This window comes from Pteronotus mesoamericanus, unplaced genomic scaffold, assembly GCF_021234165.1.
Source record: "Pteronotus mesoamericanus isolate MK-2021 breed Mesoamerican mustached bat unplaced genomic scaffold, CSHL_Meso_final contig_22, whole genome shotgun sequence".
Lineage (NCBI taxonomy): Eukaryota > Metazoa > Chordata > Mammalia > Chiroptera > Mormoopidae > Pteronotus > Pteronotus mesoamericanus.
Window position 1 is genome coordinate 1,713,126 of NW_026555090.1, and position 20,969 is coordinate 1,734,094.

General features: G+C 60.7%; 1 protein-coding gene across 1 annotated transcript in view; it reads left to right on the forward strand.

Moving 5' to 3' along the window:
- Window positions 1-20,969, forward strand: part of MYO15A (myosin XVA) — a 54,861-nt gene extending 33,892 nt beyond the window's left edge. Inside the window, 24 exon segments of the mRNA XM_054571059.1 lie at window positions 334-455; window positions 635-694; window positions 1,161-1,236; window positions 1,767-1,882; window positions 1,985-2,103; window positions 3,035-3,176; window positions 3,782-3,893; window positions 3,983-4,057; window positions 4,479-4,657; window positions 5,240-5,355; window positions 5,474-5,546; window positions 5,768-5,840; window positions 6,090-6,163; window positions 6,398-6,480; window positions 8,550-8,680; window positions 9,814-9,908; window positions 10,110-10,187; window positions 10,570-10,666; window positions 12,427-12,587; window positions 13,526-13,659; window positions 15,617-15,750; window positions 16,168-16,301; window positions 17,585-17,725; window positions 20,868-20,969. Coding sequence (XP_054427034.1) covers window positions 334-455; window positions 635-694; window positions 1,161-1,236; window positions 1,767-1,882; window positions 1,985-2,103; window positions 3,035-3,176; window positions 3,782-3,893; window positions 3,983-4,057; window positions 4,479-4,657; window positions 5,240-5,355; window positions 5,474-5,546; window positions 5,768-5,840; window positions 6,090-6,163; window positions 6,398-6,480; window positions 8,550-8,680; window positions 9,814-9,908; window positions 10,110-10,187; window positions 10,570-10,666; window positions 12,427-12,587; window positions 13,526-13,659; window positions 15,617-15,750; window positions 16,168-16,301; window positions 17,585-17,725; window positions 20,868-20,969 — 2,627 coding nt within the window.

Below are 20,969 nucleotides of genomic sequence, written 5' to 3' on the forward strand. Positions count from 1 at the left end.
TCCTCCCCCAACCCCCATAACTCCTAGCACTAAGAGCTTTGTCATTTTCAAATTGTCTGTTTCACCCACACCTGCCAGGAAACTCTAAACTCAAGGTAGGCGCCTTGTCTGTCCCGTTCATGGTGACGTTCCCAGCCCCAGCCCCAGCCTGCACACACTGGGCGCTCTTTGTGAGTGTTGTGCAAGGGCTGGGCTCTCTGAGTGATCAGGTGTGTCTGTGGCCAAGGATGTGGGATGCCGCTCTACCTCAGCCCCATCCCACACGCGAGTGCCTCGAGTCCCCACCGCAGCAGGCCCTGCCCCCCATGCCTCCAGCCTTGCTCTGCTCCCCAGTGCTGCCTTCGCGGTCGCTGGAGCCTGCTGAGGACCCCGTGCAGACGCAGCTACACCGCCTCCTCAACCCTAGCTTCTATGGCTACCAGGACGCCCCCTGGCAGATCTTCCTGCGCAAAGAGGTGCCTGGAGCCACAGGAGGGGCTGAATGGGGGCCGCCTGGATTAGAGAGCCAGGTGGGGTGGAGCTGAGCTGGGCACCTGCAGCTGGTGTAGAGTGGGGCTCTATCTAGGGGGCGGGGCAGGTGTGAGGCAAAGTGAGGGGACCTTGGGAAGGTCCTCACGAAGCCCCGGCCCCACAGGTGTTTTACCCGAAGGACAGCTACAACCACCCCGTGCAGCTGGATCTCCTGTTCCGGCAGGTGAGGTCCGATCTTCCCTTTCTGCCTAGCGTACTAAGCAGGGCAGTGGGCACGTGGACGAGCTCTCCGCAAAGTCTGCCTCTGCACCCTTGGAGTTGGGTTCTTGGCCATGGTGTGCATGGGAAGCTTTTCTCCTGCATCCCCCGCTCCTGTGATTAGGGTCCACAAGCTGACAGTCCCATCTGACCAGGCTCAGTTTGTCTGAGCTAATCAGGGCTCGGAGGCAAACCCAAGCCCCGTTGTGTGGGTCAGGGAATGAAGGCCCGGGATGCGTGGCATGGCTTGCAGAAGGAAGGAGAAAGGAGAGCACCCCGCTGTGGGATCTCATTTACCCAGATCGCCCCACAGCTGCGTGTGTGGGGGCCCCACTTGTGCCAGGGTAGTCCCACTCATCCTAGAACAGTCCAGCCTGGGCCCCCAGCTGGGGGGTCCCTGTGGCCACCTGCATCACGGCTCGTTCCCACAGATCCTGCATGACACGTTCTCCGAGGCCTGCCTGCGCATCTCTGAGGACGAGAGGCTCCAGATGAAGGCCCTGTTTGGTACCATGGGGGAGGGGAGGGAAGGATGGGCCTAGCCCCACTCACCTCCCAGACCCCTCCTTGCCCTGCTGCTAGTCTATCCCATGGCCAGGTGACAAGGTTGTTTTTGCTTTGTTTTTAAAGATTTTATTTATTTTCAGAGCGAGGGGAAGGAAGGGAGAAAGAGAGGGAGAGAAACATCAATGTGTGAGAGAAACATCAATTGATTTGCCTCTTGCACATCCCCAACCAGGGACCTGGCCTACAACCAAGGCCTGTGCCCTGACTGGGAACCGAACCCACAACCTTTTGGTTTGCAGGCTGGTGCTCAGTTCACTGAGCCACACCAGCCAGGGCCATGTGGCAAGTCTGATGTCAGCCCCACCTGACAGGCCGCGTGGCCCGGGCCACCCGTCTGTCTCCGGATGTCGGTCGCGCAGTCTGGACACTGAGGACACCCATACCTTCTTGCTGCATGGCTCCCTCCCTCCCTGCAACGTGGGCCAGCAGGGTGTGGGGGAAGGGTCCTGACCCCACCTGGTGTCCCTTAGCCCAGAACCAGCTGGACACGCAGAGGCCCCTGGTGACGGAGAGTGTGAAGCGGGCTGTGGTCAACACTGCGCGTGACAGCTGGGAGGTGTACTTCTCCCGCCTCTTCCCCGCCACGGTGCGAGCCACCTGCCGCCCTCCCCCCAGCCCCGCCCCGCCCAACCCCGCGGCTTTAAGAAGAGGGCCAGAAGACCATCCTGTGCCCTTGTCCCCCCCCCAGGGCAGCGTGGGCACTGGCGTGCAGCTCCTGGCGGTGTCCCACACAGGCATCAAACTCCTGCAGATGGTCAGGGGTAGCCGGGAGGCCAGCGGGCAGCTGCGGGTCCTGCGCACGTACAGGTGACTGGCAGTGGTGACACGGGCCAGCTGGTTACTGAGCACCTGCAATGTGCTGGGCAGGCTCTGTGCCCAGCCCTTTAATCTGGTCCATTTTAGAGATGGGGAAATGGGCTCAGGGAGAGGAGGGGCTTGTCTCAGGTCACAGAGCCAGGAAGTGGATGAGCTGGGAACCTGCCCTGTGTGCTGCCTCCAGAGCGCCCCCAGCCCTGCCCTCACAGAGCTCACGGCAGTGGGATGACTGCGTCGTCGACAACCAAGTTCCCACGCAGTCTGGAAGGGAAGGTGCTCAGCAGGGCCTCTGTCCTTTACAGAGCAGGACAGGAGTGGAGGCTGGTTCACTCTGAAAGATGGAGAGAGTCTGGTCAATGAGTAAAAGACATATTTGGCGTTTTCTTTTGTTTTTGTTTTGTCTTTTTTTTTTTTTTTTTTTTTTGGAGAGAGAGGAAGGAAGAGACAGAGAGAAAGAGAAACATTGATTTTTTGTTCTATTTATTGATGCATTTGTTGGCTGATTCTTGTCTGTGCCCTGAGTGGGGATGAAACCTGCAGTCTTGGCATGTTGGGATGATACTCGGACCAACTGCGCTGCCCAGCCAGGGCCTGAAAAGTAGATTTGTGTAGGCAGCACCCGGGAGGTTGGGTCACGAGGCAGATAAATAAAGACAGAGAACATAGCTGAGAGCGGGGAGGGCCTGGAACGTGGCTGGCACAGGGGGTCGAAGGCAGTGAGCTGGAGCCACAGCGGGGTCCAGAAGGGGAGGCTGGGGAAGCGCCTCGGTCCTGGGCTCCGGGGCGCCGGTGTAGTGGCTCTGAGGTGGGGCGGGGTTTCGGGAATGGGGCGGGGCAGGGGCAGAAGGGGCAGCACGGGTGGAGTCGAGGGTGTCCCTGCGGTCATAGATCCCTGCCCTCATGCCACCGTCTCAACCTCCAGCTTTGCGGATGTCCTGTTCGTGACCATCCCCTCCCAGAACATGCTGGAGTTCAACTTAGCCAGCGAGAAGGTCATCCTTTTCTCTGCCCGGGCTCATCAGGTCAAGACCCTGGTGGACGACTTCATCCTGGAGCTGAAGAAGGTCCGGGTCCTCCTGCAGATGCCCCCCGCACCGCAGACACACCCCGGCCACGCCTGCCTGGGGACTGTCGGGGGGTGTGCGTGTGTGGTAGTGTGTCGGCAGCCGTGCCCATAGACTTCGGGAGGCCTTCAGGCCTTTGCTCAGGCCGCGCCCTCCACCTGGGATGCCCTTTCACCTCTGCCGCTCCTTCAAAGCCCTTCGCCAGCGCCCTCAGACAGGGCGTCACGGCCCCTCCTCTGAGCTCCACTGCGGTTGTGCTCCTCGCCCTCTTGAGTGACCGTGCTGCCCCCACTGCTCCCTGCTCTGGCTGCCCATCCCCTCCCTCCCTGCAGCCCCGGCAGCCCCTGCGCCAAGAACAGGTCACCTCTGCCTCAGGCCCAGCAGCTGGTCCCAGTGGGGGAGCTCGGGAGGGGAGAGGGGTCAGGCGCATACAGGGGCCCTAACACGCATCAGACCCAGCCCTCTAGCCCCTGCAAGGCTGTCCCTTCCGCCCGGAGTGCCCGCCCTCTGTCACAGGCAAATGTCCTCCGCTGCATTGGGGCGGGATGCCTGCCTCTGGGAGGAGGGGAGGGACTGCAGCGCCTCCCCTGCCCCTGGCTACCCAGGACTCGGACTACGTGGTTGCTGTGAGGAACTTCCTGCCTGAGGACCCGTCGCTGCTGGCCTTCCACAAGGGTGACATCATCCACCTGCAGCCCCTGGAGCCACCTCGACTGGGTTGGTGCCTTGGGATGGGGTGGGTACGAGAGGAGGAAGCTGGACGCAGGTGTGTCCCTGGCGATCGCTGACCTAAGCCCGGGCCACAGGCTACAGTGCCGGCTGTGTCGTCCGCAAGAAGGTCGCGTACCTGGAGGAGCTGCGGCGCCGAGGCCCGGACTTCGGTGGGTGTCCCAGCCTCCCACGCTCCGAACCTGGAAGCCCTCCGCCGCGCTTACCTTGGCTTCACGTGCTCACGCTGCAGATGCAGGGTGGGGGTTTCTGAGGTCCCAAAGGGGTTGGCCTGGCCAGGTCTCCTAAGGTGACCCTCAGTGGCCATCCAGCCAGCCCTCTGCCTGTGTACGTGGCTGAAGGGTCTCTGTGGACATTAGTGTTTCCATGTTCATGCCAACGTGCCACTCCACTGCCTGCTGGGGGAATCGCCTGCTCTTCCCCAAGCCCCCAGCCTCCTCGTCCGTAAAGAGGTCCCACAGCGCCCCCCCATCACGACGCTTTAGGGAGCGGCCTGGCTACTTGAGGATCTCTACAGGGTCCCTTAGTCCCAAGAGGAGACCCTCTTGCCCAGACTCCCTCCCCACCCCCTAGGCTGGAGGTTCGGCACCATCCACGGGCGCGTGGGACGCTTCCCTTCCGATCTGGTGCAGCCCGTGGCTGCCCCCGACTTCCTGCAGCTGCCCACGGAGCCCAGCCGGGGTCGTGCCGCCGCCGTGGCCGCCGCCGTGGCCTCGACGGCTGCTGCTTGGGAGGTGGGCCGCAGGAGAGAGGTGAGACCCGTGGGCCAGGCCCCTTGGGCGGAGACAGCGAGGGGTCATCCTGACTAGAGGTGGGTGGGGACAAGGTCTACAGTGTTGGCCAGTCCTGGGATGGGGTGCGTCGCACAGGGCTGGCCAGACATGTGGCCTGTGGGATGTGACCGGAGGTGGCTGGAGGTGTGGCCAAGTAGGCTAGAGAAGGGCGGAGCCAGCAGAAGGGTTGTGACTGACCAGGCCCGTGTGGCAGGATGGGGCCAGGTGAGTGGGACAGAGGTGGAGTGAGGTAAAGCCAAGTTGTAAGGGGCAAGGTCAGCCCGACCAGGTAGCTGGGGCGGCCAACCCTGCGCAGGGCTGGGCTGGGCTGAGTGGTGGGGTGCCGAGCGGGCCCGGGCCCGGGGCCAGGCTTCCGGGGCCTGGTGGGTGTGGAGGAGAGAGCCGGGCGAAGAGAACGGGGTGGATCCTAGGGGTACGGGGAGGAGCAACCCCAGAAGTCAGTGGCGCAACTTCAGCTGGGGCCGCGTTGAGTCCGCTTTTGACGGGGGTGGCGGGGTGGTCCGGGGGACGACAGGCCCTCCCAGCGCCTGCCCCCCGCAGGGCTCCCCCCTCAGGGCCGGCTCCGCGGACCGGGGGAAGGACGGCCTGACTCTCCCACCGCACACGATGCTGGAGTTTGCCCAGAAGTATTTCCGGGACCCTCAGAGGAGACCCCAGTGAGTGGCCACCCCACCCTGAGGAGGTCCTTGTGGGGCTGCTTGCAGCCGTCCACGTGGGGAGGCCCCACTTCTGGCGGGGGAGACAAGTGTTCTGCTTGTCTGTTTCCTGCTGTAGGGATGGCCTCAGGCTGAAACCCAGGGAGGGCCGGGAGTCCGAAGCCTTGGAGGACATGCTCTGCTTCACCAAGGTGCCCAGCCCCCGGCCTCCAGTTCCCTGTCTGCAACATGGTGATGCAGGCCCCGGGGGCGAACGGCCTTGCCCCCCGAGGGACCCCGCTCTCAGCCCCCTGAGTGCCTGAGAGCAGCATCTGTCCCCAGTGTCAGCTCCCTTTTCCTGACCTGGACCCGCCGGTCCTGAGGCAGGACCCCTGTGGCCCTCCCCCACCGTGACACACTCCTCCCCTTACAGACCCCGCTCCAGGAATCCCTCATCGAGCTCAGCGACAGCAGCCTCAACAAGATGGCCACCGACATGTTCCTAGGTGCGCGGGTGGGGCTGCGGCCGGGGCCCCGGGCCGGTGGCGTCCGCGCTATCTGACCCCTGCTCATCACCCCCCCTCTGTGCCTCACGTCCTCCCTTCCCCCAACTCAGACGTGGGGCTCCTTTGAGAGAAGAGCGGCCCCCAGCTGCCCCGGCCACAGCCTCTCTGAGAGGGGCCTAACCCTGGGGTCCCCTGAGGGGTGGGCAGCGAGGGGCCTGGTGGCCTGAGGGGGACAGGTGTTTCCTGCAGCTGTCATGCGCTTCATGGGCGACGCCCCGCTGAAGGGCCAGAGCGAACTGGACGTTCTCTGCACCCTCCTGAAGGTCAGTCCCGCCGACTTTGCCAGATGCTTCCTCTCCTGTTCTGTGGCTCAGGTTCCCCACGTGCCGCCCGGAGTCGCAGGACCCTGGGGTGGGCAGCTTCCCGTGTGGCCCAAAGCGGCGTGCGCCCCGCTGGTGGGGAGGGGCCTGAAGAAGGGGCGCCAGGCGGACCTCCAAGTGCCCACAGTGTCCTATGTGCCTGGCATGTGGTACGTGAACTGGCCTGTCCTCCTACAGCTGTGCAGGGACCACGAGGTCATGCAGGACGAATGTTACTGCCAAGTGGTGAAGCAGATCACAAACAACACCAGCGCCAAGCAGTGAGTGAGCGGGGCTTCGCCTCTGTCCTGCCCTCCTCTGCCACGGCCACGTCTAGGAGGGGCCGTCCAGCCTCCACCTCCAGGCTGTCCCTTCCCGCTCGTCCCTTCCTGGACTCCCTCCCCAGTCCTCCTCCTCACTCGGTAGGCGAAGCACGTGCATTTGGGATTGCGTGGTCCCAGGGAAGCCACTCCTGCTCTGGGAGCTTCAGTTCTCTCTCTCTGCAAAGTGGCAGTGATCATGTGTGAATCCAGGTGCTTGGATTCACACACGATCCACTCAACCTGGTCTAAGCAAAAGAGGGTCCAGTAACCAGAAAGTCCAGTGTATGACTTTAGGCAAAGCTAGATCCAGGTGTTACCAGGAAGCAGGCTTCTTCTCTATCCTAGCCCTGTTTTCCTCTGTGTGGACATCATTCCAAGCAACATCTCCCATAGGTGGGCAAGATATTTCCCAGCTCAGCAATCCCGGGGAGAGCAAGATTGACCCAATATTTGCAGCAAAAATTCCCAAATCCTGTCTTATTGGCCTGACTTGGTCACACACATTTCCATCCCTAAATCAACCACAATGGTTGTGATTGGATGGATCTAGGTCACATTTCTGCCCCCAAACCAATAGCCAAAGGGAAGCTAAACTCTAATTTGACCAGATCTACCCTGACCGGCTTGGCTTAGGTGGTTGGGCGTCGTCCCACAAAGCAAAAGGTCACCAGTTTGATTCTCATTTGGGGCACAGGCCTGGGTTGCAGGTTAGGGTCCTGGTCGGGGCGCTTGTGAGAGGCAACTGATCGATGTTTCTCTGGCACGTGGATGTTTCTCTCCCTTTCATTCTCCCTCCCTTCCCCTCTCTCTAAAAATAAATAAGTTAACTACCATATTTTGCTGTGTATAATGTACACTTTTTTGCCCAAATTTTTGAGGGAAAAATAAGGATGCACATTATACAAAGGTTGTACTAATTCCATACCTATAGAAATGTTTTTAATTGTCTTATTTGTTTATGTTTTTAAAGATTTTATTTATTTATTTTTTTAAAGAGAGGAGGAGGGAAACATCAATGTGTTGATCGGTTGCCTCTCACACGCCCCCTATTGGGCACCTGGCCTACAGCCCCAGCACGTGCCTGGACTGGGAATTGAACCAGCGACCTTTCGGGTCACAGACCGGCACTCAATCCACTGAGCCAGGGCCAATTCTTTTATTTATGCTCATGTGTTGAAAGTGTAACTCTAGAAAGCAATAACAACATCTGTACGCAAAATGATACCAGAGAATACGATAATCGGTTTTGTTTCTAAACGTAAATAAATAATTGAATTAAAAAATTAAAACAAAAGATTTTTTCCCCTGAAAGTTTGGGCCCAAACCGTGGGTGTGCGTTACACACGCCAAAACACGGTAATTAATAGTCATTTGGCTGGACCTGGCTCTCACGCCATCTCCGCGCCCCATGGGGACTCACAGGAGTGGGGGGCTTCGCTGAGGGAGCCCGAGTGCTGTCCCCAGACACAAGGGGCCCCCCACGTGCGGCCCTCACCCCCCGCGCTGGGTGAAGGTGAACTGGGCTCACACAGGAGCAGCATGTAGCAAGGGCCCAAGGTGTGTGCTGCTCTTGTTGCCGCTGGTCCCACTGCCCTGCCCCCATCTCCGCTGCTGCTGCCTCCACTTGCTCTCCACCACCTGGGAATTTCAGAGCCACGCAGCCACGCTCCTGCCCCCACCCCAGCCCCAGGCCTCACCTGCCGTTACCTCTGCCCAGCCCCAGCAGGTGCCCCTTGCCCTCCTTCAAGGATGCTCACCCAGAGGCCTCTGCGGGGAGACTGACCCAGGGAAAGTGTCTCTTCGTGCATGTCGGGGCCCCATCCCCGTCCTCCCCCGCCTCCCAACCTGCCTTCCCAAGCAGAATGTACCTTCTGCCTGGCTTTGGGGCACCAGGCAGCGAAGAACATCCTCAGAACGCAGGCGCCGCCTGAAAACCAGAGGCCTCCAGCCCCATCCAGGGGGCGCCTGGCATGGCGCCGCAGGGCTGGAGCCGCCTGTGAGGTGGTCCTACATGTGTGTTCTCATAGGGACAGCTGCCAGCGAGGCTGGAGGCTGCTGTACATCGTGGCTGCCTACCACGGCTGCTCTGAGGTCCTCCTGCCACACCTCGTTCACTTCCTCCAAGATGTGAGCCAGACCCCGGGCCTGCCGTTCCAGGGTGAGGGGCCAACCTCGCGGGGATCCGCCTACATGGCTGCTGGCGGGACAGCCGGCAGGAGGTGCCTCGGCGGTGCTCACTGAGCATCTGTGGAGGCCCCCAGAGGCGACGCGGTGTACTGTCTGAGCAGATGGGGAGGGTGGCCTGTCAGAGGCAGTGCTGGCTTCCCAGGACAGCCATTGCTCTGGGCAGATCCCTGGGTGGGTGAGTGGCAGGAGCAAAGACCTGGAGGCGGGCAACTATGGCACGTGGAGGAGAGGAGAGGAGGAGGAGCCGGCCAGGCCTGGGGTACAAGCTGGAGGCCCTGCTTCTCTGGTCTTTGAAATCCATAAGGGTCTTGAGTGGGTCCGGCCCGGGGTGGGCCCAAAGCCAGCGGCAGGGCCTCGGCCTTTACCCCGGAGTATGAAGGAAAGGGGCTGCTCCTCAACCTTGGTGCTAGCCTTGTTTCCATAGCAACTCCCTGGTTCCCCCTCAGAAAGGCCAGGGCCCCTGTGGTCGCCACAGCATCCGACCGTGAAAGAGATGGGGGCCTCTCTCTGCCCGTGAATCCTCCTCTTTGATTCGATTGACAGACACTCCCAGGTTCAGCAGTGAACAGGCCAGGCTGCGAGGAAGCGCTCCCGGGCCGTGCAGGCCGCTGCCTGTGCTGTGCGCGCCTGGGCCTGGCCCTCCCCAGAGCAGAGGGTGCTGCCCACTTGCTCGGGGGCTGGAGCGCAGGCAAAGGGGCCTCTGCACTGGGGCCCTGGGGGCGGGAGGGCGGTTGGTGGGGGTCCCAGCCGGGAGGGGCACAGATGCATCTCCCCAGTAGCACAGTCTGCTGGAGGGCAGCCTCCCGGTCAACAGCTCAAGGGGACAGCTATTTCCAGGGCTCATAGGGAGCCAAGGGAGCTGTTGCCTAAACGAAAGGCGTGAACCGTATAGGATGTGGGTTCAAATCCAGCACTTAGACTGCAGCCCTTGACCTTGGGCATGTCTCTGCCCCTCTCGGAACTGTTTCCTCAACTATCAAATTGGACAGTAAAAGCTCGTGCCACTCGTTGCGTAGAGAACCCAGTGGGCTTGTGGCCGGTGGCCAAAGGGGTCCCTTTCTCTTACTGCCCACCCTGGCCAAGGCCTTGACTGCGTCTTTGTAGGTATCGCCAAGGCCTGTGAGCGGAACCTGCAGAAAACCTTGCGCTTTGGGGGCCGTCTGGAGCTCCCCAGCAGCATGGAGCTCCGGGCCCTCCTGGTGAGTGCGCAGTGGGGTGGGGCTTGGGTGAGTGTGAGGGACCCTGTGGCGTGTTCAGGTGCGTGCAGATGGGCCCTGTCTGGCGCAGGTGCACAGGTGCTCCTGCCCGTGCCCGCCCTGAGCCTCTTGGCTTAGGGATGTGCGTGGCGGGGGCAACGCTAGCCCAGGCCCCAGGACCCGGCCTGTTTCGTCTCTTTGCAGGCGGGCCGCAGCTCCAAGAGGCAGCTCTTTTTCCTCCCTGGAGGCCTCGAACGCCACCTCAAAATCAGAACGTGCACTGTAAGTGAGGGAACGTCTCCAGCGGGCGGCCTGTGGAAGGGCAGGGACACCCCAGGCTCCAGGGTGTGCTCCCGAGGCCGCTGAGCCCCTCGCAGGCTCTCGCACAGCCCCACAGGGCAGGACCTCTTCCTCCGGGGAGCTGACAGAGCCTGGGGGAGGTGGGGCTCCAGGCTCAGGGTCAGCCTGCAAACAAGGGACAAACCTGCGCCTCTCCGACCCCAAAGGCTGTATTCCCTCCCTGTGCAAGGCCGATCCTCGGGGACCTTAGTGGGTCCTCGCCCACGTGCAGGGGGCCTGAGGAACTCTGCATGCAGTCTTCTGCCAGGGTGGCGGGGGGACAGAGGCCAGCTCGGGTGGCACAGCCTCACTCCTCCCCCCCCAGGTGGCCCTGGATGTGGTCAAGGAGATTTGTGCTGAGATGGCTCTCACACGTCCTGAGGCCTTCGATGAGTATGTCATCTTTCTCGTCACCAACCGCGGTGAGTGGCCAGGAGGACCAGCACGCTGGGCTCCCGCCTACCGCATGGCCCGCGGGGTCCGGGCCAGATGCCACGTCCTCCCGGAAGCCCCCCCAACAAGGAAGGACGTTTCTGTGCACTGAGCACCCCCTAGACCCCTGTCCTACCCTCTCTGCTCTGACGTGTGTGAGCTTGTCTGGCCCCCCTGATGGGGAGCTCGTGGAGGACAGGGCGCTCCCTGATTCCCCCTCTGCCCTCGGGGCCTGCTCAGCGGGCCCTGCCCTCGAGGAGTCCCTTCCGGGAGAAGTTTCCCTTCCTGGGGCCCAACTCCTGGAACCCACAGATGCAAGCATTTTTCCTGCCACTTGCGCCTTAATATTGGCCGTAAGAGCCCCTCCCTTGGTTTCAGTAGGTCCTTCTCCTGTGGCCCAAAGCCCCTCCCACCTGCTGTGCACCCGGTCTAGACCCAGGTCTGGGCGGCTCCACGCACCCTGACCAGTTCCCCCACTGCGGCCCCCTCCCTGAACCACGTGTCTGTCCCCAGTCGCGCTTGCCCCAGGGCATGGCAGGAGGGGAGGGCTGTGACAAAGCAATCCTAGCAACGGACAGTGATGGGGCAGATGCTATGCCCCAAGCACAGTTCATAGTTCAGTCGCCCCCTTTAAGCCCCACAACAGCCCTGGCGGCCGAGGCGGGTAGAGCGGCCTCTGCGGGCGGGGCGGGGCGGAGCGGTGGTCCCCGTGGGGAGCCGCCGCCCTGCATCGCCACAGCCCTGGGCCGGACACCACTGTCACTCCTTATCTCGCAGCTCTGGAGGCCAGAAGCCCCGAAGTCCAGTCACGGGGGCTGGTCCCTCCGGGGGGCTCCCGGGGAGAAATCGTCCTCTTGCCTTGCGCAGCTTGTATAGGCCGCCCGCGTTCCTTGGCCCAATGCCTTTCCTCCATCTTCATCGTCTGTCTCCCTCCTCCCCTCTCTCTCCTTGTCACAAGGTCCCTTGAGATTACATTGGGTCCCCTTGGATAGCCTAGGATAACCCAAGACCATTAACTTAGTCACTTTTGCAAAGTCCCTTTTGCCATGAGGGTAACGTATTCACAGGTTTCAGGGGTTGGCACATGGACGTCTTCAGGGAAGGGCTGTTAATCAGCCTGCCGTGGAGGTTAAGGGACTGACCTGAGGTCACACGGTTGGGATTTGAACCCAGCAGCTTGGCTCAAGGGTCCCACCTCGCTTTGGTAAAACGTTACTGAAGGCACAGAACGGGAAGCAGGAACGTTGGTGCAGAAAATAAAAACCTCAAGCCGCACTTAAACCTGTGCTGCAGGCTCAGACCCACTCAGTGCCAGACCACAGTGCCCCCCGACCCCGCCTGCCTGCCCGCCCGCCCACTCTGAAGTCCAGCGGTGGTCTCTCCTGAAGGGCATCTGCCAAAAGGCGCCCCCTGGTCTCATGACCTCAGGCCTGCCGTGCTTCTCCTTGCCCCTAACGGCCTCTGAAAACGAGCTATGCTTTCGCTGAGCATAACTCAAAACACTCTTCTAGATCTGGGGCTGGCGCTTTGAATGGGAGGTATTCCCATCTGTGGTCAGCAGCACATTCCATAACATGTTCTCCTGGGCTGAGGATGCCATGTCCCAGGGCGGGGAGGGCGGGGGCGGGGGGTGGGGTGCTACCCCGAGGTGATGCTCGCAGGGGTGGCAGGTCAGGGTGTGTGCGCGCGCCCTGCACAGGCACACGTGGGCACACGCACACCCCTCCCAGCTGCCCCCGGCTCTCTGCAGGCCAGCACGTGTGCCCACTCAGCCGCTGCACCTACATCCTGGACGTGGCCTCAGAGATGGAGCAGGTGGATGGCGGCTACATGCTCTGGTTCCGGCGCGTGCTCTGGGATCAGCCACTCAAGTTTGAGAACGAGCTCTACGTGACCATGCACTATAACCAGGTCAGCCGGTGGGGGCCACTCTGATACTCCAGCACCTTCCAGCACCCCGCTCCCCACCCCGCCCCATGACTGTGAGGTCAAACTTCACGGCCCTGGCGTTGGAGACCTTCGTGATGCAGGTGGTCCCGCCGACATTTCTAGTGCTGGTGCCTCTGTTCCCCGTAGGATCTCCCTGCAGCAAACGATGTTCCTACTCCCATGGCTCAGTTCTCAGACCGCAGCAGGCACTCTCGCTCTGCCTGGCCTGCCTGGCCCGCGTCTCTGCTTGTTGAAGTCCTCCCAGCAAGGCTGCCTCAAACAGCACCTCCTCCATGAGGCTCTCTGACTTCCTCTTTCTAATGATTTTTCCCTGCTCGGACCACATGGCCTGGCCCTCTCTCAAAGGCCTGGGCAGGCCTTGGCTGACACTGTTACTTTTGTCTCTGTGCTATTCCCTTTTGATACCTGGCCCTCTAAGTCAGGATCCCGGGCTTTACAGAGCCCATTTCCCCGCCCTACACTAACATTTGGGAAGTGCTTGGCCGGAGACTGTGTGTGTTTGCAGAACTGGTGCCAAAGCTTCGGCAATTCCAAGTACAAAATACGGTCATTTGGTCTTTGGGGCCACATGGTGTCGCTGTTGCCAAGTACCCCCACGCAGTCCACTGCAGTGTTGGTCTAGGGTGGCCTATCGGCCAGCAGCATCCCTTGGAAAACTGTAAAATGCAAATCCTCAAGTCTTGCCCCAGATCTGGTGACCCAGAGCCTGGGGTGCAGCCCATTCTGTTTTAGTGACTCAAGCACGTTCAGCTTCCAGCAGCCCTAGCTCAGCAGACGCCGCCACGCCGCCATGTGGGCGCCCGCTTTCCCTAGGCTGCTGGGGGGGCGCCCCTGGCCCCCTGCGGCCGACGCCCCGGTGCATGCCTGTGCGCAGCCCCTCACGGAGTGTGCCCCCACAGGTGCTGCCCGACTACCTGAAGGGCCTCTTCAGCAGCGTGCCGGCCAGCCGGCCCAGCGAGCAGCAGCTGCAGCAGGTGTCCAAGCTGGCTTCGCTGCAGCACCGGGCCAAGGACCACGTCTACCTGCCCAGCATGTGAGCGCTTGCCGCCTGTCAGCCCCCCGCCCCGCGCGCCTTGGAGCTGCCGCCGCCGGAGGCCTGTGCTGGCCCTGGCAGGCTGTCTGGGGAGGGGCTGACCTGGCCCTGGGGCCGAAGTCCTGCCACTCGCCCTTTGAGCTCGGACCCCTCCGCCCCCCACAACAGGTTGCTCCCAGCTGGTGTTAATGGCTCAGAACAAATTTAATGATAAAAAGGCTTTCAGGACATGCCACACAGAAATATTTAGCCACAGAAACATTCACCACGGTGCTGCGTCCAAAACCAGGGCATCCCTTAAGGTGCTAGGCAGCCTTTCAACTGATGTCTTCAAAGAGGTGACAAATCAATCCTTCTTAGAGTTGGTCTCAGGACTTTTTTACTCTCTAAAAATAGAACCCCAAAGAACTTTGGTTTATGTGGGTTGTATCTATTGATATATTTACTATATTCAAAATGAAAACTGAGAAACCATTTAAAATATTGATTAATCAATTTAAAAGGATAATATATTACATGTTTATATAAATAACTAATAATTATAAAAGGAATAATTATGATACAGATACAGGTTGACATTACGTGTTAATATAAATAACTTATGAACGAAAGCTATCTTCCAAAAAACTTCAGTGAGAAGAGCGGCACTGTCTTACACTAGGTAAATGGCTCTGTCCCCTGGCGCCGGACGGCTGTCAACTCACGTCTGCTCCTGCAGTCAGCCTGTTGTGGTCTTACGCCCTGCGGCCCCCGGCCAGCTCCACTGTGCACTTGTGAGAGAGCAGGAGGGGGAAAGCAAGTAACGCCGTAGTGCTATTATGGTAGTGTCTGCCCTCCCAGACCCTTGGCCACACTTTGAAAGTCCCTGGTGTGAACAATAGTAAGATAACTCAGGTACAGTGTGTGTCCTAGAGCTCATAATGCTGTAAGGGCTCAATACGAAAGCCTCTTTTATGTTACACTTTTAAGTGAAAAGCACAGGAAGCACATAAAAGTATAATCCCAATCCTGGGTAAAAATAATCGTGGAGCTCTTACTTTTTGCAAGGCACTCTCTGTATGCATTATCTCAGCTAATCTTCCCAACTGCACTTTATTTTCCCCTTATGCAGATAAGGCAACGGAGGCCTAGAGAGGTTACGTGGCTTACTGAAGCTTCCCCAGCTACTAGGTGCTGGGAGGAGCAGGGGGCAAGCGTGGGGAGGCTGGGTCCAGATGCCAGGCCCCGACCCAGCAGTGCAAAGAAGGAAAGATGTGCTGAGGCGGCGGAGGTGTCTCTTGGGAGAGGGGGTGCCCCTGATTTTCTCCCAGCCCTTCCCCAGTGTGTAGCCCGGGGTAGCTAGGACTGGCTGGGACTGCCCCTGGTATTTTCCAGATGTCCCAAGGCAAAGGAGCTGCCCCAAGGAAGCCCGCATGTCAGAAGGGACTGGAGTACAGACGGGGTGCTGATGGCCCGGCAGGGGGGCCGGGGGCGCCCAGCATTCTTCTGCCCATGCTCTGGCCGGCGCTGGCGCTGGCTCTGCCCACGCTGGTGTTTCCACCCCGCCACTGCCCTGCACTTCTCGCTCCTCTCGCCTGGGCTTCTCTCCCTGCAGGCAGGCACTGCAAAGGAAGAACCCGCCTGGGATTCAAGTCTCAGCCCCTTGACTCAGACTCACTTGGTTACTGTGTGACCTCCGAGTAGTCAATGAACTTCTCATAGCCTCAGTTCCCTCCTCTTCAAACAGGAAGCCTAGTGGTTCTGGCCAGCAGTTACTGAGCACCAGCTGTGTGCCAGGGGACCGTGTGAGCACTCTGTGCCCCCCTTCCACCCCTCTGCACCCCTCAGCGGTTAGCCTTCCAGGGAGGTGCAGGGATCGCACTGTTTTGCGCGCTGCCTGCAGTGGGGACTGAACGAGGCTGTGTGCGCTGCTCACGTGGCAGCAGGTGCTCAGGGCCGCTTTGTCTTCCACATCCAGACGGGAGGTCCAGGAGTACATCCCCGCCCAGCTCTACCACACCATGGCCGGCTCAGCCTGGCTCAACCTGGTCAGCCAGCACCGGCAGCAGACGCAAGCGCTCAGCCCCCACCAGGCCCGTGCCCAGTTTCTGGGTGAGTTCAGGGTTGGGGGAGATGCCCATGGGGGGCTTTGCAGAGGAGGGGGCCATGAAAGGTGGAGAGGGAGGAGCCTTTTCCTTTGTGTGAATGCATTTCTGGTGTTAGTCAAGCTGAGCTGCCTGGAGCGAACACCTTTCTCACCAAGGTGCTGCCTGGACTCTGGGTGGGCCTTGGCAGGGAGAGCTGGCGGCCAGGGAGAAGAGCTGCAATGTGGGGGGCGAGCGGGGTGGGGGGTGGCGCGAGGCAGGAGGCGGAGAGGCTTGAGGAGACGAGGCTCGAGGGAGAGAGGTCTCCAGCTGGTCGCAGCAGGAGAGAGGAGGGCGGCAGGACGGCCTGCCTCTGGAGGGCCCTGGCCGTCACCGTCACCGTCACCGGTGGGCCTCTCACACAGCTGTGCCTCTCCCACCCCAGGCCTCCTCAGTGCCGCGCCCATGTTTGGCTCCTCCTTCTTCTTCATCCAGAGCTGCAGCAACCTCGCTGTGCCGGCCCCCAGCATCCTTGCCGTCAACCAGAACGGCCTCAACTTCCTCAGCATCGAGACCCATGTGAGTGGCCCCAGCCTGCTCTGCTGCTCACCCCCCCTCCTCTGAGCCCCGCCCCTCAGAGGGGCCGAGATCTCCAGCGGTGGAAGCCCACCCAGCGCCACCACTTACTCCTGGTGACCTTGGGCACGTCTCCACACCTCTCTGAGCCTCATTTCCTCATCTGGCACATGGGGACTATAGAACCCACCCCAGGGGGCTGTTGTGAAGGTAAAACGCGTGCTAAATACTCAAATAGCGTCTTAGTTACCTTGGGCTGCCATAACAAAGTACCACAGACTGGGAGCTTCAGCAACAGAAGTTAATTGTAATTGTCTCGCAGCTCTGGAGGCTGGAAGTCCAAGATCCAGGTGCCGGCAGGGCTGGTTTCTTCAGAGGCCCCTCTCCTGTCTTCTCCGTGTCCTCCCGTGATCCGTTCTGTGCACGCACTTTGCTGGTGTCTTTGTTCTGTCCACACGTGCCCTTCTCATAAGGATACAAGCCAGATTGAATTAGGGCGCACTCTAACGACCTCATTTTAACTTACTCACGTATTTAAAGGTCCTGTTTCCAAACACAGTCACGTTCTTGAGGTGTGGTTGGTTTAGGACTTCCACATATGGATCTGGGGTGACACAAATCCATAACCAATAGGACCTGTTCACGCCCCCTCCCTTTTAAGTTCTCCTTCCAGCAGTGGACCTTGACATGAGGCTGGGGCAAGTGGTTTATTTCGAGGTGATTCCTGGAAGCACTGGAGTGAGGGAGATCGGGAGGGAGCCTAGCACACCTCGAGCAGGGCATGCTAGCAAGCAAGGTGCTGCTGTGGCACGCAGCACTGGTCCAGCTGGCGCCCTGGGAGATGGCATCAAACTCACCCCGCGGAGGATGCCCTCCGGCCTGGTGTCTGTCCCCACCTGCCACTGATCCAGGCGTTAACTCTCAAAGCTCTGGCTTTCCCTGCCTGTGCTCTGAGTTTGCTCCTGGAGCTCGACGGCAAGCGCCAAGGAGGTACAGGTGTTAAGCGGCAGCTTCGATGTGGAGGTCAGGGCACCAGGGACTCTGACCGCGCCCCTGCATCCCCGGCATTTAGAGGAGCGCCTGGCATGTTGTAGATGTGTGCATGAGTGTGTGTTGAATCAGTCTCACAGGTGAGATCCGGAGAGGTAAAGCGATGACTTGCTCCAAGCCACTGGGGAACTGGTACTCGCAGGGAGGCGTCCTGCTTCCTGTTGGTCTGCTCTGCAGGGGAGGGGTTGTGTGGGTGAGACTGTCCCCCACATAAGCCTGTCCACCCCTCCCCCCAGGAGCTGATGGTGAAGTTCCCCCTGAAGGAGATCCAGTCCACGTGGACCCAGCGGCCCACGGCCAGCTCCAGCTACCCCTACGTGGAGATCGCACTGGGGGACGTGGCCGCTCAGCGCACCATGCAGCTGCAGCTGGAGCAGGTGAGCCCCGCCCCGGTGCCCAGGCCTTGTCCCCCAGCCCTTCTCTCTCTTATTTCGCTCTCTAGGCTCTTCTCTGGGCTCTTCTCTAGGCTCTTCATGGAGTTAAGGGCCCGGCTCCAAGATGGGTTGCTCCTGGCCCAGCCGCAGGGGACATCCCACCCAGTGCAGGGGCCAGGACTAACCCAACACCGCGCGGGCTGCAGGCTATTAGCGCGCCCTCCCAGCAAAGTCGGGGCGGTGGCCTCATGGGAGGGGCCCAGGTTGTTTGCAGAATAGCGAGTAGTTCGCTAGCAAGCAAGGTGCTGCTGTGGCACGCAGCACTGGTCCAGCTGGCGCCCTGGGAGACGGCATCAAGCTCACCCCGAGGAGGATGCCCTCTGGGGAGATGCTGCTAGGGCAGGAGACATCTCGAAGGTCCTCGAATGCCAAGCTAAGAACTTGGGGCTGCCTGTCTCCTGAGGGCACCAGGAGCTTGGTGAATGGGCAGTGACACAGAGTTTGAGGATATTCGCCTGGGCTAAGGCTTGGAGATGGATTATGGGGCCTGGGATTGAGGGTGGGGAGAGTGGGGTCCCCATGTGATGTACAGGGAAACAGGCCCACCTGCCCTGCCCCTTCTCGAAGCTGCAGCAACTGGGGCCGCTCCTTAAAAGGCACGAGGGACTGCTGGGCTCCTGTCCAAGTGTCACAGCTCCCTGCGGGGGCGAGGCGGCAGGGCCAGAGTTCTCACTGGATCCACTGAAGGAGGATTTAGGCTCGCACGCGGGGCAGAGTTGGGGCTGGTTGCCCAGGACAACCCCCTCCCGCCAAGGCCTGCCTGGAAGGAGCTGATGTCCCACGGCCGAAGAGAGGGGCTCGCACTGCCGCAGCCCTGACCCTGAGGGACAGGCCACAGCGGAGCCCCCCGGCTCTCTGTGCCCCTTGCAGACCCTGCAGCTCAGGACCGGGCTCCCTGGTCTGCTTCCTCCTGTATTCCAGCTCCACCCACACCGAGGTCACAGTTCTGGCCTTACCCTCTGGCCCAGTCGGCTTCCTGGAACCCTCCTCTCTGAGCCCCCACCACAGTGAACCTGCTTCCTCAGACCTGCCGACATCTGCTTCTTCTTGGGTTCCTTTCCTGGGGCTTCCTCCCGGGGCTGCCTCTAAATGTTGCCGAGCCTGGGCCTCTCCCCCAGCACCCCCCAGCACTGGGGTGTCTAAAACCATTGGCTGTGACAGCCCCCACATTCCTGTCTCCTGCCCTGACCCCCCCAGCATCTCCTTGGGAGACCAGCAGGCCTCTCCACCTTACCTCCCAACCCCCCAGGCACTTGGCACCCCCCCAGGAGCGCTCCCCATCCCTGGTCCCCCCTCTCATGATCTCCGTGACCCTCTGCTCTCACCCCTCACCCCGGCCACCCTGGCCTCCTCCAGCCCCTGATGACACGGTTGCCCTCCCCTTCCTGCCCTTTGTACTCACTGTCCCCTCCACCTGGAATGCTTGCCCCACCCCCGCCCATTACATTAATCACAGGCTCCCTCCCTCCCTTTGCTTGTTTCCTCACAAACGGTCACCTCCTTCTTAGAAGGCTTCCCTGACACTTCTCCCTGGTAATCCTCTCTTCCTGCCTTGGTAGCCCTCACTGTGGCTTGCAAATCACTTAGCTGTTTCTATGTTGTCCCTCTGCCCCACCGGAACGTCCGCCCCACAAGGGCAGGACTGTGTCCCTCTTGTTATCCGTAACACTGTGCCCGGCACAGAAGGTGCTCAGTAAGTGGACCGATGGACCAACGGAGGCTTTCTTGGCCTCTCTACTTCCTTGCAGCCCCCTTCACTTCATGTAGCCACCTCTGCCTCACACGTGTTTGTGCGCGTGTGGGGGACACATTCATTCATTCGAGCTTCATTCATAGGTACTGAGCATCTCTGGGTAGCGGGCTCTGCCCTGGCTGCAGGGATATTGAAGTGACTGAAACCCCCCAGGACTGGCCTTCACTGAGCCCGAAGTCTCACGGGGGGGGGGGGGGCGGGAACAGATATGAAAGAATTTCTCCAACAAGCCAGGAAGACCAGTGCCGAGAGGGTGCACTTGAGCTACCCGGGAGGTCATCGAGAAGGCTCCCAGGAGGTAGTGAGGTCTGGGCGCAGCGCGGACGCAGCGTGCAGGCCCGAGTCCCTGTGCCGCCGACCTCCGGCAGGCCGTGCGAGGGGCTCTCGAGTGACCCTGCGACCCCGTGTCACCCCGAGCCTCAGCGCCCGGCCCTGTCGAGTGGGGCAGTGACCCTTGAGGTCTGGAGCACTGCGGCTCGTGGGCAGGGGGGGCGGGGAGGGGGCCTCCACCCTGTTCTCTCCGGCCTCATTGGCTGAGGTGGCCCCAGGGTCAGACAGGCACAGCTGACTTCAGCAGCCAGCGGTTTAGAGTGAGGCTTTGCCCGCCCCGGGGTTCAAGTGCCCACCACCTGCCTGCTGTGAGGTCTGGGGTGAGTGGCTTCCTGGCTCTGGCCTCAGTTTCCTCACCAGCAGAATGGGACCTAAGGGTGTCTGCCCCATAGGGACACTGTGGGGACTAGCAGGGGTGGTACTCAGGACAATACCTGGCACACAGTTGCCCCTCACTAAGTACTGCCCTCCTCATTTCTGCCTCTCTGAGCAGCTCCCGCTGGCCCAGGGCTTCCCCAGGGGGATCCCAGTTGGCTGCGGTCTGAGAACCATACTCACAGATGGGTTTTCCACCGCTCCCTGCTGCTCCCACTCCCCACTTGGGAGCCCTGAGGTTGGGTCACCCCTTATTCTGGATATGGCTGCCAGGTGGTAACTGTGGCAACATATAGTTAGAAACATAGAATCACACAAAATAAAACCCCATGGAATCCTCACTGCAGTTCTATGACGCAGGCCCTGGTAAACTGAGATCCTACAGATGCAGCCTGAGGCTGGGGGCGGGGGGCCCAGGTCCCACAGGTCTCCGTCAGCAAAGCTGGGAGGGGCTCCTGCTCTCCTGCTTGCTCTCCCCTTCCGGCGACAACCCAGCAGTCCTGGTCCCAGCTTCCCACGCCTGTCCCAGGGCCTGGGGGGCTGGCCTCAGCCACACCTTTCCCTGGGGTGAGAGCCAGGAAGGTTGGAGGGGCTGGGGAAGCGCAACTCTCAGTGTCTCTGCTGCAGGGCCTGGAGCTGTGCCGAGTGGTGGCTGTGCACGTGGAGAACCTGCTCAGTGCCCGGGAGAAGCAGCTCACGTTGCCCCCCAGTGAGATCACGCTGCTCTGA